Source organism: Cimex lectularius, unplaced genomic scaffold (genome assembly GCF_000648675.2).
Source record: "Cimex lectularius strain Harlan isolate CLEC.00 unplaced genomic scaffold, Clec_2.1 scaffold72, whole genome shotgun sequence".
Classification (NCBI taxonomy): Eukaryota; Metazoa; Arthropoda; class Insecta; order Hemiptera; family Cimicidae; genus Cimex; species Cimex lectularius.
This window is the reverse complement of record NW_019392678.1, coordinates 1,191,305-1,207,101: the sequence shown is the minus strand read 5'-3', so window position 1 is coordinate 1,207,101 and position 15,797 is coordinate 1,191,305. Positions and strand designations below refer to the sequence as shown.

The following is a 15,797-nucleotide window of genomic DNA, read 5'->3' as shown; positions in this document are numbered from 1 at the left end:
ATCAGTTTTTGATTACAGGTCGTCTTTCATTGAAAATTTTCTAATAGTGGAGAAGTCCTCTAGAATTCCTAGTATTATGGTTAAGGGGTAAATAATTAATTATTACAGCTTCTAAATTTGTAAAATAAAATAAGTAATGTCTCTTTACAACAAATTTAAAAAACTCAATATACTAAGTAGTTACCTGTGCTAAAAATTAGTATTTGTTTTTGTTTATACCAACTGTTAATTGTGATACCTTTCCCTTCAATGAATTTCTAAGCCTAACAACTATTCAATAACATAAGTCAAATTGATTAAGTTGAGCAGGTAAAATATTGTCATCATAGGTTCTGATTGAAGTTTGTAACTGTAACTACCTTGTAGCTGTGAGAAGTAGGTATCGATTTTTTTTAAAGTTGTTGTATGTGTAGAAGTAGAATTGCGAAGATGTAAAAAGTTGCTTGTGTTGTTTGGTTTCGTGCTTCATAGGCTGCTAAGATGATGACTCAGGTGAGGAAAAGAAGGTTTACATATGTTGTACTGAGTACTAGTGGAGACCTGGGTAATGATCTGAACAATGAGGATGTCAGGTGAATCTGTGATACCCCGAGTATGTATAATGTGGGTTATTAATCATTTAAATAAAAATTCGAATACTTTTCTAATCGCCTAATTTGATCAATTTTGTTTAATTTGTAAGGGGTGGATTATGAACTTATAGAACATCAAACTTTATATTTTAATCAAATTTTAATAACTGAAAATAGACGAAATTAAACATAAAATCTGGCTAAATTGTCCAATCAACCAATATATATGTTAGAAGGTGGCAAAAGAAAATGAAACGTTGAGGTAAATATGTTAATTGGGACAGAACCAAATGGAGAACGGACTCGGTTAGGCGAAAGTGTAAAATTATGTGGGGTAATAATATGGGTTCATGTCTCAAAATCGGCCAAACTAAACATAAAATCTGTCTCAATCGTCAAATCAACCAATATATTTTTTAGTAGGTGGCAAAAGCAAATGAAACGTTGACGTGAATATGTTTATTGGGACAAAACCAAATTGGGGACGAACACGGTTAGGCGAAAGTGTAAAATTATGTCGGGTAATTATGTGGGTTCTTTGAGGCATGTGGCTCTTTTAAATTGCGCTCTGAATGGATAATTTTCTCTCGAGTGTCGTGCGTCCTGGCTATGATCTGCTTTGATAACTCCTCCAAAAGTTCAGCACCACTGGGAAACTTTGTTTTCGCTTTCAACAAGGAGTCAGATATTTCATGTAGGTCGTAACGATTCACCTTCGGTGGATCGTGTACAATGTCATGGCTCGATTTTGTACTCACTTTTTGTCCCGTGTTCAAATCTGCCTGTTTAGACTTGGAGGTCCTGTGTAACAACTTCGACTGTAATTGTTTCATGTCCGTTTGGATAGGACGCAATTCGTTTTGAATTCTTAGCAAAACGCTGTTCATGTGTTGGAGACCTTTTATCGTAGGCTCAATATCGGGTTTTGGGGCGTCGGGCTGTGTCAAATGTTGTGTCCTATTGATGTTAGTTCCAGAACTAGTGGAAGTCGATGTTTCGACAGTAGAGACGGGAGTTCTCACAACCTTTTTCTTTTCCACGGATTTTTCGGATTGGTTATCAGTCTGTGTTGACATATCGTTCAAGGATGTTTGTAACTTTAAGTCTGTCATAGATGATAAACGTGGCGATGTCGATTTTGTTAGGTGTGCTTCTCGCGGCTCGAAATAATTGTATCTACTCTGCAATTCATTTTCCGATCGATATGGTTTGATTTCGTTTTGTGTTCCTTGGTCTTGGAAAGCGACTTTTCCATACGATCGAACGCTATCCTTATTTGAATAGCGGCTTCTTGGACTGAAGCTACCACTAATTTGGTCGATTTCATGTCCACTTTTTTTTCTATCATCGTGAGAAGGTCGATGATGTTTATGCTGGAGAACCTCGTCGTGTTGATTATGATAACGCATCCTGTTGCTTTCATCGGAATATGTTGGAAATTCTTCATGTATATAGCTGCTATTAACATCGTAAGGAGGAGACGACGATTTCATCATGTGTGTGCTTCCCCGGATGTACTCCAAATGACTATCTGTTGGCTTTTGATTTTCACGTTGGTAAGATAACTGTCGATATCTATTTGGAAAAAAAGTAGGGTTGTCGAAGGATTTTATTGATAGATTTAGCTGGTCGAACATGTTTTGAGGAGAGTGCGAATATTGGTACGGCAGCTCTTCATTTGCCAATGGTTTTCTACTTGAAGAATGACTTTTCTTCTGGTTTGCTATAACATTTGTATGAGAATTCCATTTTTCTATGCATATTTCGCGTGAAGGATTAGCTTCGACAATCGGTCCAAAATTACATTCTTGCTTATTTTTTTTTAAGTCGGTTTTACTCGTCGGAACGTGAATCTTTTGGGCTGGAGACAGTTTGTCACCAAGAGTAAAATCATCCGTGTTTGGTACCAATTTGTGTTTACCTACCGGTTCGGACGCCATCTCATTAATCGCAAATTGGGAGTAAGATGTAGAAGTATTTCGATCCAACGAATAATAGTTGCCTATATCGGGCTTTATTCCTAAAGCACTCTCAGTGCTCTTTTTACGTTGTTTTGAATTGGTACTGGAAGGGCCTGGTGATAGGTCACTAGTCTGTGCAGCTACAGAAACAGTGCTGTTTTTCCTCGACCCCTTATTTCCTCGTGGAGTTAATTCCTGAACCGATGGGGTTTGCGTCAACGAATTGCGTGTCGTTTTCGAGACACTTTTCATTATGGGAAGCTTTTCTTCGGAAATCGATATTCCACTCGCGTCAAAAGGATAAAACTCAATGTCCCCCACGTACAGAGCTAAAAACGGATAGTCCGAGACTATGTGAACTTCATTTCCCTCCAGTTCTTTTTCGGGAACGGCTATTTTGCAACTATTTAGAGAGTGCTGAATATTGAAGGTCGTATATTCTGGAAAGCGCATCATCGTAATTTTTGTATAGGTCTCATTTTCAGTACTAGTCGAAGGATTGAGGGAGACCATCGATCCAGAATAAAGCTCGTTTTGGTATAAAGTTCGCGTTCTACCATCATCATTTCTTTTCTCAGGGGATTGGATAGCCATACTGTGTGCCCTAAAGTTTTCCTGCGTCATCATAGCATTTGAAATTTTCTGTTTCTCTTTCCCAAGTCTTCTCTGTTTGTAATCCTGCAAACAAGAACCGAATTTAATTAGGAATATGCCTGATTAATCGCACCTTAAGCTGAAGTCGTTTGGCAGTTGAAGGTTTCATAGGAAAAACGATAAGGGTCCAATTGTTTCAATTTTACAGCAATCAAAAAACCAAGTTTCCAGTTTTCTGGACACACCTAACAATATTAACATTCTAATTTTTATCTTCCCCTTTTTAAGTAGATAAGTTTCATCAATCGAGCCTACATAGCGCATAAACCGCAAAATCAGAAGAAATGGCCCCTCATCGTTTTTCCCCTTTGACCATTCAGTTTACTTCCAAGCTATTTGAATTTAAACTGGCAGGATAATTTATATGTTTTGGACAGAGTCTGACACCGAGATGTTCATTTCAAACTAAAGTATTTCCTACCCACTCCTTACTATCAAATTCTAAAATATATAAGATTGCGGCAATGAGCCCTTTGAGACAACACCGATCCAGGCTGTCGTCCCACAGGGGAGGATTCTTGGTCCATCCTATATACCATTTATATCCCTGACCGGGCTATTCATCCCCAATTTTCCTAACTCCAATCCTACACAAGCCCAAGCCATCTTCAATATCCAGCAGCATCTTGACATCAGTGAAGAATGGTGCAAAACGTGGAAGATGAAAGTGAACGACAACAAATCACCCGAATACGTTCAAGGTAAACAGCCTTGCACACGTCTGTACATTAACAGTAACGAACTATCGTTACTTACAACAACACAAGTAAAACACTTAGCGCTATACTTAAACAATAGACTGAAGTGGAATCTTTACACAAGACTTAAGCGACAAGAAATGAATGGACGATTTGAACAACTATAAAACTTATAGGACCGAAATCAGGCGTCGGTAAAGAACAAACTTACTCTGTGCAAAATATTTCTTAGACCTATAGACCTTAGACCTTGTATATACGAAGCAAAGCTGTGGGGTACAACTAAGCTATTTAATATCCATCCAAGCATTCCAATCAAAAGTCTTCAGAACAATTCTCCAAACTCCTTACTATGTCTCCAACCTCACTATCCACAATGACCTTTACATTCCCTTCGTCAAAGAACTGATCCGTTCCCGCTTCCTCACGTTTCACTCCAATATTTCAACCCGTCCTTATTGCTCAAGCCCTATCCACTACTTCTCGTCCCAAGAAACCTTCACCTCTCTTCAAACGACAATGTCCCCGAGACCTCCTTCCTTAACCCGATAACAAATTTAATGCCAGCATTGGCTGGCTTCTTGTAGCATTTCTCCTCCTGGTGCAGTACTGGCCGTTCTTGCTTTGTCCGGGATTTTATACCATTAAGGACAATTCGTAATGTGTTTAATTCATATGCAGGATAGAATTAATTTTTTTTAATTGTGTCTATTCTCATATCGATTTATTTATATCACATAAACATCTACTACAAAATAGGAAACTTCAGATCTGAAGACTACATAAATTTTTTAATGCCACATGTTGATTTTCATCTTAAAAACTCGTTCTAGTATACTCTAATTTCTAAATAATATAAATTAAATAATAAAATGTTGATTTATGTTTCTTGTAGATTAATAATTATCATTGTTATTATTAGATTTTTTTTTAGAGGTTAGCCTCGTTTCAGTCTCTTTCACCGTCACGGACGTAAGCTATCATTCATTCAATTAAGTAAGCAGATGAACTTCTAATAGCAAACTTTATCCATTAAAAAAATGTATGAGTACATACGAGTTAGAAATGTATTAATGGAATAGGACATGAAATAGCTTTAAATCTAGATAATGAGATAACAATACATTATTTACATGGCTAATTATAATTAATTAATCTTGATTAACAAATTAGATTTATTAACAAAAGGTAGGGTTGAATTAATCTCGGTACAACTGACTGCACGTCGGAGGTCAATGCAGTGCCATTACCCATAGTCGGAAATATCATCTTGCCAACCAATTTGATATTGGTTGATTTGATATGATTATCTATTCGTTTTGCCTCCGTAATTCATTTAATGTACGATTTCGTTTTGGTGAAATAGACTCGCGCGGTAATGTAAATGTCTTGTTTTCACTATTTTCATCCAAGTTAGACGACATCTGATCTGATTTCTGAACAGGTACATTTTTATCTACAACATCAGGGCCATAATCCCGTTGTGCTCCAGAAGATATAGCGTTATTTTCATGACTAGAAATCGTTGATGAAACTGCTTGGAACAATGGAAAAAGCACTTTGTACTCGGGACCATTGTTGCTACAACTTTGCGATCCAGATTGTCCATCGGTGGTATAATTGTCACTGCTCAAGAGCCCATCGTATTGGCTTGAGAGCACAGATTTCATAGAACTTTTAGTCTTTTTGAATTCGGATTTTTTCGGGTTAGGTTTACTTGTAATATCAAAAACGACGGATTTTCCGCTGTTTTCTCTATAAGAAGACTCTTCTTGTTTTAATGATGAATTTTTATCGTCGGTTTTTGAGGATAGAGCTTCATTGCCTTTATCCCAAGATTTTGGTTTACTGGTAGAAGCTTCTGACATTCGCTTGTCAGGACTCTCGTCTTTTCCGTGCCGAAATAGTGACCCTCCGAACATCAATTCCAACATATTCTTACCTTCGTGCGTTGCTGACTGTTGTCTAGTCGCGTCGGCAGAGCTCACGTTCGATTGTGTCGGTGGTTCGTTACTCTTCACACCCTGCTTAAATTTATCTTCAAGACTCAGATTCGCGAATATATGTTCTTTTTCTTTATTTTTGACATTTTTTGGGTTACTCTCCTCGGGATAAAAGCGTTCCTTATGAATCCGATCAAACTCTTCAAGACGTAAAGATGATTTCTTCCCTCGTTTCAAAATTGACTTACTGCGTGATAATTTTTGTTCTTTTGATAATTTTCTGTCATTCGCGTCGTGCCATTTGCTCTTATCAATATCGCTGGCAAAAGAAATCAGGGTAGTAGCAGACTCGCAGCCGGGCTTATTAAGCAATATACGATCTTTTATAGTTTCACGTGATTCACGAGTTGCGCGGGTTTTGCTGAGATCAACAGTTTTTATACTGCTGTTAATTTCAGCTTTCTTAGGCCATAAGTTGTCCATCAATCGTTTTTTACTTTGTAAAAGACCTTTTGTTATTGAAACTTCGGACGTATAATCTACAAAACCTTCGGTTAGCCTCCTTTTCAAGCTGCTTTTCAAATATTTGTGTTTTTTATGAGATTCCTGATTATCGGTACTACTAGCACCTTCTGCTTGTAACCTTCGGCTTCTCTTCGCCCCCGGTTCGGTCCCAGTTAAAATGTTTGACTGTAAAGGAACTCCAATAACATCCGATTCCAAAAGTTTATCATGTGAAACATTACGACTGGCAGTACTCGGAGAAGCACAAGAATCATAAGTTCTTATGCAGCTAATAACGCTAGGTTTGCTAGACGAAAGCATGGTCTCAATATTTTCGCTGGAAGGTACGTTAAAAGTTTCCCTGGGTTGTACATCATCCACCAATGAAGTTCCAGATTTAATTCTCGTAATTTCTGAGGGCTGCAGCCCAGAAATAAAAGATTTTATGTGTTTGCCTAGTGAAGGTTTGTTATAAGTGAAATATTTCGTATTTTCCAAAATGTCCGACTCGTTTATAAAACGTTCTGGGTGATTTATATTTGTTAAATTCTTTTGGAGGCACTTCATGTACGTAGGCTCGACATAAGTCAGTTTCTTAAAATTAAACGCCGTCTTAGTTCGCTTATTTTGAATTCCGATTGGTAAGTAATCGTATCTGTCGTGGAATACAATGTCTTCGTCATCTGCCGTTTCGAGGACCGTGACACCTGTCCGTGGAAGATCGTGACGGAATTCGGCATATCTCGATTCGTGTTCCGGTCGTAAAGTGATCACATCAGGCATTCTTTGAATCCCTTCCGTCCTTATTTCTTCAAAAGGGCATTTTTGCTTTTGGGCGAGTACGTTTTTTAAATCGAACGGAAAAATCTGATCTTGCCCTAAATACAGTTCCATAAAAGGCGGGGCGATCACGATGCGCACTGACTGCCGTTTTATACTTTTAAGCGGGATTTGCAAACGACGTTTTTTAAGTAAATAAAAAACGTTACAATTCAACCTTTTTTTTTCATAATTAAGATGTATTTCGCTTAAAACTTTTTTTGAATTTTTCGACGGTCCTTTGCTAATGGGTTTCTCGCTGTTATCATCAGGAGACGTAGGCGGGCTATCCTTCCTATATATCGTGGTCGTATCTTCCATGAGACTGATTTCCGTCTGTTGGCCCCTATCGTTGAATACTTTATCACTTCCTGGTTTATACCCGTCAAGTATGTACTCGAGGATTTTGTCTTTTCTCTTTCTTAACGATCGTCCATACACTTTCTCTATGCTGTCGTTTCCTCCCCAGTGTCCACTCAATTTCCTTCGCATTTTGGACGGGGTGGAAGTTCTAGTTTCCTCCTACAACACAAAATGAAAACCATGTCAGGGCAATGACTCATCAGTGTTGTAAAATTCAAGACATCTATCAATCGTGAAGTCTGTTTGAAACGATCCGCGCAGACCAACTTCAACTGGAATACGGATTAAAACAACCACCGGCAACTTTTATGCAAAAATCTAGTCAATATAAAAAACCTTAATAGAATTAAAAAAAATCTTTGTCCACTTTCATCAAAAACCCAAGACAAAGACTATAAAACCATGTCAATTTTACAGCAGCAACTACATCGTTCTTGTTGTTTTCAGGCATTACAACAATCGTACAAACTGAATTAAAAAATGTGACCATTTGCTAAGATAATTAATAAAACATACAGTAACTACCGGAAGTAATTAACAGTAACACAAAAAAGAATTAAGTGAAGGACACTGTAAATGGAGTATAATGCCGCAAAAACCTATTTCTAGCTTACTCTGCCGAAAAGATAGATTTTTAATTTTTTCTGTAAAACAGATTTCTCACTAAAAAACCATCCGTTAACATCAAAATAGACGCTATTTTTAATATACACGTTAAATTATCTAAAGAATGAGTCATCTGCAGAACCCTTTCAGTCCGACTGATAGCTGTTTCGATAACACAAATCTGTTAAATTTAAGCATAGGAAGATCTTTGAGGAATTATTACAGTAAAAGTATCTAATTTGTATGTCCTAAAATCTGGGAAAATTGTTAACTTTTGATTTTACATCGAAAGAAACGACGAAACCTATAGAAGTTGAGTGAGGAGTGATGAAGTCCACTTCGAGGACTTAATGAAATAGAATGCCTGAGCCTAAATGTAGTAGATTTTTTTTTTTTGCCAAAACAAGTCTATCTTTGTTTTAAATTTTATCTGTGTTATTCAATTTTACATGAACCGACTTTTGTTTGTATTAGGACAAATAATCTAAAAGACAACTCCTCTCCCTATGAAGAAATAAAAATCATCTTTATTTTTTTTTATTTTAACCTGTAATATTCCGTTTTTTATTTAATGAAAATCATCCTTAAATAAAAACGGAATATTATAGATTAAATTAAAAAATAAAAAGTGATTTAAACGAATTCAAATAACCTTAGATAATAATATTAGAGAGATAAAAAGAGTGTTGTTTCTTTTTTTTAGGAATTTAGTAAACTAATACACACGGTTTTTTGGAGGGTTTGATCTGCCACTTCCCGAAAATAAGACATACCGATCCCAGCGTACCACTCGAACATTCGAAAAAAAAATTTAATGAAGCAATTTTTGTGAAACCTGTCAACCTCTAGAAAGATTCGTCGCGTAGTAAATGTTTAAAATTCTTCATACATCTGTCAATGTTTCAATTTTTAAGAATCATCGAAACAGCTATCAATTAGAATGAAAAGGTGATTATTTAGATAATTTAACGTAAATTAAAGAAACTTCAATTTTGAAGAAAAGTGCATAAGTAACAACAGAGAATTTTTTTTTCAAAAATAAAATTTTAAAAATTTTCTACATGGAGTGAGTTACCTTCCCCGTTGTTGTGGCATTTTACTCCATTTACACACTACTATCACCCAATCCTTTTTTTGCATCTCACAGCAAACCACCTCGTATAGCCCGCTAAATAAAAACCTAACATCCTGAACTAGATAAAATTTTCATTAAAGCCTGATTAGTGTAGACGAATAGATTATGCTAAAATTAAAATGTGTTAATAATTGGATTATGGTTGGTACGCCGATTTTCTCCACTTCCTTTCAGGACAATTCAATCGTAAAATTAAATAATAAACAATCGAATTCGTTCAAAGACAATGGTTGTAATAAAATGTAAAATACAACGTTTAATGTTAAACTTTTAAAAAAATCGGGCGGAATTATTGTTTACGTTATTCACACGCCGGATTAAAAATTTTATTAAAACCATCTTGAAAACGTTATATAACCGACTTGCTTCATACAATTAAAATCAATTATGTAAAACATATTTATGTATTTGTACTGGGAATATTAAATAAGCCAGCGTTCAAAATATAAAAGTGAGTTAAATTAAAAATGAACGAAAATAAAGGGAAATCTTCTTATGAGATTTACAATCAAATGACAAAGAATGTTAAACAAAATTAAATTATCTTTAATTAGCTGGGATATATAAAAAGATTATTATTTTTATATAAATCAATATTTAAGAGACCGGCCTCATTTTATTATTAGATCGCTTTAATGATTTACCACCCCTGTTACCTTGATGTTTATGCAGTAACTGGGTTGACCCAATTATTTCCTTTATTTGGCAATAATACTTTATTCATATAAACCCTGAATTATTGAAAGTACAAAGCATACCAAATAAACAGTACCCAAAAATCTTTTTAAGTGAGACTAGCAGATGAAATATGCTCTGGCTTAAGGACGTACAGAGCAATTTATATAAATTCGGCATATCTGAGCACCATCGAAATTTTCTACTGGCTGCATAAAAAATGTTTTCAGTATTAGAAATATCGAACACTTTTTCTCTCACGAACACTCCGGATCATGGTATGATCTTGATTGTTCAAAGACCTCAAGGAAATTGGGGATTGATGGGGCGTCGGTGGCCGCAACGGTTTAGGCGTTGACCCAACGCTTTTCACTGTAAGGTAAAGGTCCCGAGTTCGATGCAGCGGTCCCACATCCCCACCCGACATACATACAAATGGGTTTTTTTTTTCAAAAACACCGGCACCCTTTTGTTGCTAACCCTAAAAAATATATATATAAATTTGAGATTGCATATACAAACTTAAATATATCAATCTGTAGACATATTTAAGATCGTTTTGCTTTGTTGATGACCCTAAAATTCGTCGAAAACTTGGCAGTAACAACCGAATTTGCTTTCTTCTTGAAGACTATACTTTGATCCATATTCTACCAGATCTTTTTTGCCTTTTTGCGAAATAAAAGAAGAAACGGCAAGGCACTATCTCGCAGATGATAGGTATGCTAGGTCTAGATTTGAAAGCTTTGAAGGAGAGGACATCACCAAATCACTCCCCGAGATTAAATGGTCAAAAATCTTGGGGTTTGTGAACAAGTCTAAGAGAGTTATGCAGGACACGTGAGCCGACCCACTCCCGGAACTTTTAGGGATGGGGTACGAGTCTACCCAGGCATTTAACCCCTCGGTCTTGGTCGCCCACCCTGCGTAATATATAAATACCTTGATCCAGAGTGTTCATGAGTAAAAAAAGGTTTTAACCGTTATAGGTCTTTTTCAAAAGAAATCCTACCGAAATGTAGTTTGAGAACTTACAACTTATAAATTTATCTTTTGAAAATATAGGAACTTCATATTTAAATGATCCCAAATCTTTTTCAAACAGTCGACCATTAATATGTAGATGTTGGAGTAATTCGTTAAACCTAAACAATAAACCATGGTTAACATTATTTTTAACCCCTTGCCTATCTGAATTTAGGACAAGTTTTGCCAAAGATTATTTGTTCTCGAAGGTAGGACATGTTAAAAGGAAAAAATTTGTAATTACTTGTGTAACTATTAAGAACACAAAACGATACAGAGATTTTTAATAGCGGAACGTTACTATCCAAATACGCAAAACGAACCAAGAATAGGTTAAGTAAAGATGCCTTAGTTGCCCGGATCGTCTGAAAAACTCGTGTATGCCAAAAGCACGGTCGATACAGAATCTAAATCGCACATGGATCACCCAAGCCCGGCTCACAATCGGCCAGACCATTTGAATCCCTGATTGCAGAAAGAGGACATGTTCCAAAAACTAAATTTTACAGGAGAGGCAAAAAATGTTTTAATTAGGTATTTTCTATTCTAAAATTTGGAATAAATTACCGTACCTTAATTAGGCTATTCTACAAATATATTTTGAGGTTTTCCTTAAATTCATCAATGTTTGTGAGCAGGGTAGTTAACTTTTTGATGTGGACATGTTCTGGATTCATTCAATAACACACACACACACACACATTGGACACATTCAATAAAATATTACTTATATTACTTAATGTTTATTCGGAAATCGAGAGATGCGGTCTGGTGTGACGTAGGTTTCAGAAAAACATTTTCTTTATCGTGCCAACGTTTCGATCTTTATTAAGATCATCTTCAGGGCCTGGGATTTACAAACATTGTTTAAATTTAACAAATACATGTAGGATGTGGAAAAAGTGAATTTATACAATGCAAAAAAATATTTTTTCAATTCAATCAAAGTATTTCTTCACTTTCCCACCCCTTCAAAATCCAACGTATATAAACATAAAACAGCAATATCTCACTGGCCCACTCAACACGACAGGCAAGAATGGCACAATTACGCAGAAAACAATCACTTTGAGTGAGTAGAAATACTTTGATTGAATGTAAACAATATTTTTTTGCATTGAATAAATTCACTTTTTTTCACATGTACTTGTTAAATTTAAACAATGTTTGTAAATCCCAGGCCCTGAAGATGATCTCAATAAAGATCGAAACGTTGGCACGATAAAGAAAATGTTTTTCTGAAACCTACGTCACACCAGACCGCATCTCACGATTTCTGAATAATTATACTAATAAACTTTACAATAAAAACGTCTTTGTAAAATTGCCACATATTCCAATTTATTAAACGTGTTGATTGTAATGCTATGAGATTACAAATTCGTCGGCGGCACGGGATATTTTTTATTTATTATGTTTTTTATGTATAATTCTGACTTGTCCAATTTGACAGATTAGGATTCTGTTTGCAGGGTCATAACATTTTTTGTTATTCTGCTCCTAACAACATCATTATAATAATCCATATATCGCACTCATACAAGAAAAGGGACATAAGTCGAAAAATTCTAAAACCCGGATTATTGTTATTGTTTTTTTTTTTGTTTTTTTGTATTTGTTTTTTTAAGTATTCGGATATACTCCCTATGATGCTACCGGATAAATGACATCTACAGTGGATCTTAGCTGCAAGGCACCACCATGTATGACTTTTGAATTGGCGAAAAGTACTGTCACCATTTACGAAAAGTGGCATATCTTAGTTCTGTGTCCAGCTTTACAGCATCGGTGTAAGTATTTATCAGGAGAAATGGCACATTTCTAGTTAGGTAAGTATTCTTCTTGTTTAGTGAAGGATTTTATGCTGTCTGGAATAAGTTACTGTTGTTACAATAATCGACACATCTTTTGACTTTTACATCACTTGGACAAACTGATACTAAATTCGTTGACAACCAACAAGAAGGAAACTGGTATCAGTAATGGTAATGAAGTCTGTCATTTTTGAAATTCCACCTCTTGGCTTTAGAGCAAAATGTCATGGATATTGGATCTTCTCGTTGCACTTTGATAACGGGAAAAAAGAAGAAAAGTATGATCTATAATGGTGATAGTTCTGGCTCTTCAGATTTCACTAACAAATCTGGGAAAGCATGAATTCTCAGCTTTAAAAATGTTACAGAAAATCGAAATATTGTAAATACAGAATTACGACAGTTATTTTTTATGCGATAAAAAGAAGAATGTATATTCTTAATTGAATCTAACGGCATTCGTAGTTCTTATGCTGCTTTTCTCTCTTAATTATAAGAGCAAAGTAGTTCAAATTTTAGAATTATTTTAGTTTTCAACATTAGAAGTTGACCACTTTTTCACTCGCGAACACTCTGGATCAAGGTATGGTCTTCAAGAAGAAAGCAAATTCATTTGTTACTGCCAAGCTTTCGACCTATTTAGGGCCTACATTAATTTCACATTATGAAAAACAATTGTTAAATCATTTGTACGAATATGTTTTCGTTGTTTGCTTGTTTGTTAGGTTTGTATGTTGTATGTTACTATCATGTTGAAATTAATTACATTCATTGACCACCATTATCGTTGGAGCAAACTAATCTAAATTACTCCAATATATGGAAGAAAAGTGTCACAACTCAAAAAGCAGCAGTTTTTTAGGGGTAGTGCATCTGGATTTTTGATGTTTTGTGCCTTCGCTTAAGCTTTGGATAAACAAAAGACAATATTGATGGGTCATGACAGGATTTTTGCCAACAACCGTAATGCTGTGTACTTAATGCATAAGTAAAAAAAAAGTAAACTTCCAACAGCCTCTCCTGTAAAATTTTCTTGTATTGTGTCACTTTTCTTGCGGGTGTGCGATATGTTTAACAGTCATAATTGACCAATGCTATAGTTTAACTATAATAATAGTAACAATAAAAAATATTAAGTTGATAAGTTATCAACGGGTTATGAATAAATTATGACGACTCTGGCGGTCATTTGACAAAGAAGATGTCTTTAGAATTTTTGTTTGTTTTTGTATTCATGTATGAATTTTATAAACAAATAAAGACTTAATAATAACAATATTCGAAATTACAGTTCATATTTATAATATTGTAATTAGCTATAGAAAAAAAATTGTATGCTTATTTTTTAATTTCTGTACAAAATAATTTTTCTTCTAATAGTAAGCACGATAAATAGTATAAGTCCCCCTATTCCGTTAATTTCAGCTGATCTTTCAATAAAAATGACAAAAACAAAACAGGTTAAGAAAATTCTACTGGATTTTCAGAATGAAACAGTTCAACGCGCTGAAATGAAGATTTCCAGTTAAAAAGTAAGAACACGTTTTTATTTTCGTTTTGACTATTTTTTGGGTGTCTTTTCGGAAAGGAATTCAAGCACACAGTTGGCGCATGCACAACCCACACGGACCGCTCTTAGAATGAGAAGAAACTGTCAATAAAATTTACCTCACGCTCCATTTCCGCCTCCTGACTTTATTTAAGTGATGAAGTGAACTTGCCGAAATGGATTCTTGAAGCAGGAGTGTAACAAATTTTCGGGCGTTGCGGTGCACTACATTTTTGGAAAAAATTTGTTTTTGTGAATGCAAATAGTGCTATATTGCTTACAGATGTCTCATGAAATTTGACATTATTTCTCAGAGTGGGAAAGTGTACACTGATTGACACGGAATAAATATCTGATAAAATGTTCTTGTACTTTTTGTTATGAAACATATCGAGTATTATTTTTATTCGGAATGACAAAGAAAAAAAGGAATTTTTTCTTACTATCAGCTGAATTTTTAAATTATAGACATTTTCATATTCAAGCCAAGCGTCATACATTAAACTAGCATCACTCCATAACTATCACCATACATAGCTCATACATACGTCAATACATTATTATTAGAAAATAATATACACTTAAAGACAAAGACCAGACACTCAAATTTTATTGTTTATTTGAAATATTTTTAACGTAAATTGACTTGATTTTCTTTTATTTTTAATCTAAAGAATGTAAAAGGATTAGTAACAGACTATAAATGTAAATAACAAGTTAATAATGTTCTGTTTGTGTTTTAAGTTAACAGTTAATATTACGGAAAATAAATATTTTTTACACGAGGTTCCCAACAGCAGAGGTCATATAAATTGTGTGAGTATGTCGGGTTCGATTCGGCCGCTGGGTTGGAACCAGGGACCTTTACCTTTCAGTGGTGACCGCCATATCAAAGGCCGCAAAGTAAATAAATATAAGTGCCCTTACTAAAACCGTTTGTGTGTGTGGTATAGAACTATTGATGGATTTCTTCTTTGGGTTTATTGGGTGACCTGCAGTTAGTCGTTTTTGCTCATTTTGGTTTGCTTATCCCACTATTTTTGATTCTTCCAAGACGTCTCTCTGAAGTCTTCATAGAAAGGTTACTTTGGTGTCACATCCTGCTTACGCTATCATCAGGCGAAAGTACTTATACTTAGGAAAATACCTTTCAAAGAACAACTCTTCTCAGTTTCAGATAACCCACTCAACTAGTTTTTGGCGCAATTGGTCGTCTTCTCACCTAAATACCTTGATACAAAGGCAAAAATGGCAACTTCACGGGCATAAATTTAAAGAGGGCCAGGTTATTTTCTTCAAAAACTTCCTTACTTCACCTTGTCCTGGCCTATTGATAAAATCGTTCATCCTGGTGCCGATGGTGTCACTCGTGTTGCGACAATCGTCACTCCTGGTGGAATTTTCTCCCGACCCATCCAGTGTCTTTTCCCCCTACCTACCTCCTCTTAGTCTCTACAGCTCATTTCGTTTTGTACTTA

The 15,797-nt window shown here is 35.3% G+C and overlaps 1 protein-coding gene across 3 annotated transcripts; it reads right to left on the bottom strand.

Annotated features, from left to right (window-relative positions):
• Nucleotides 1-1,016: 1,016 nt before the first annotated feature.
• Nucleotides 1,017-15,710, bottom strand: LOC106667079. 3 transcript variants are annotated; one of them, XM_014394765.1, is made up of 2 exons: nucleotides 14,439-14,741; nucleotides 1,017-3,211 (listed from the first exon to the last, which is right to left on the bottom strand). In XM_014394765.1, the coding sequence occupies exons 1-2, from the start codon at nucleotides 14,448-14,450 to the stop codon at nucleotides 1,085-1,087; spliced, it is 2,139 nt and encodes a 712-aa protein (XP_014250251.1). In that variant the 5' UTR covers nucleotides 14,451-14,741; the 3' UTR covers nucleotides 1,017-1,084. The 3 variants fall into 3 exon arrangements, with proteins under 3 accessions (XP_014250251.1, XP_024081308.1, XP_014250250.1); XM_024225540.1 differs by lacking the exons at nucleotides 1,017-3,211; nucleotides 14,439-14,741 and adding exons at nucleotides 5,043-7,673; nucleotides 15,467-15,710; XM_014394764.1 differs by lacking the exon at nucleotides 1,017-3,211 and adding an exon at nucleotides 5,043-7,673.
• Between the last annotated feature and the right edge of the window lie 87 nt (nucleotides 15,711-15,797).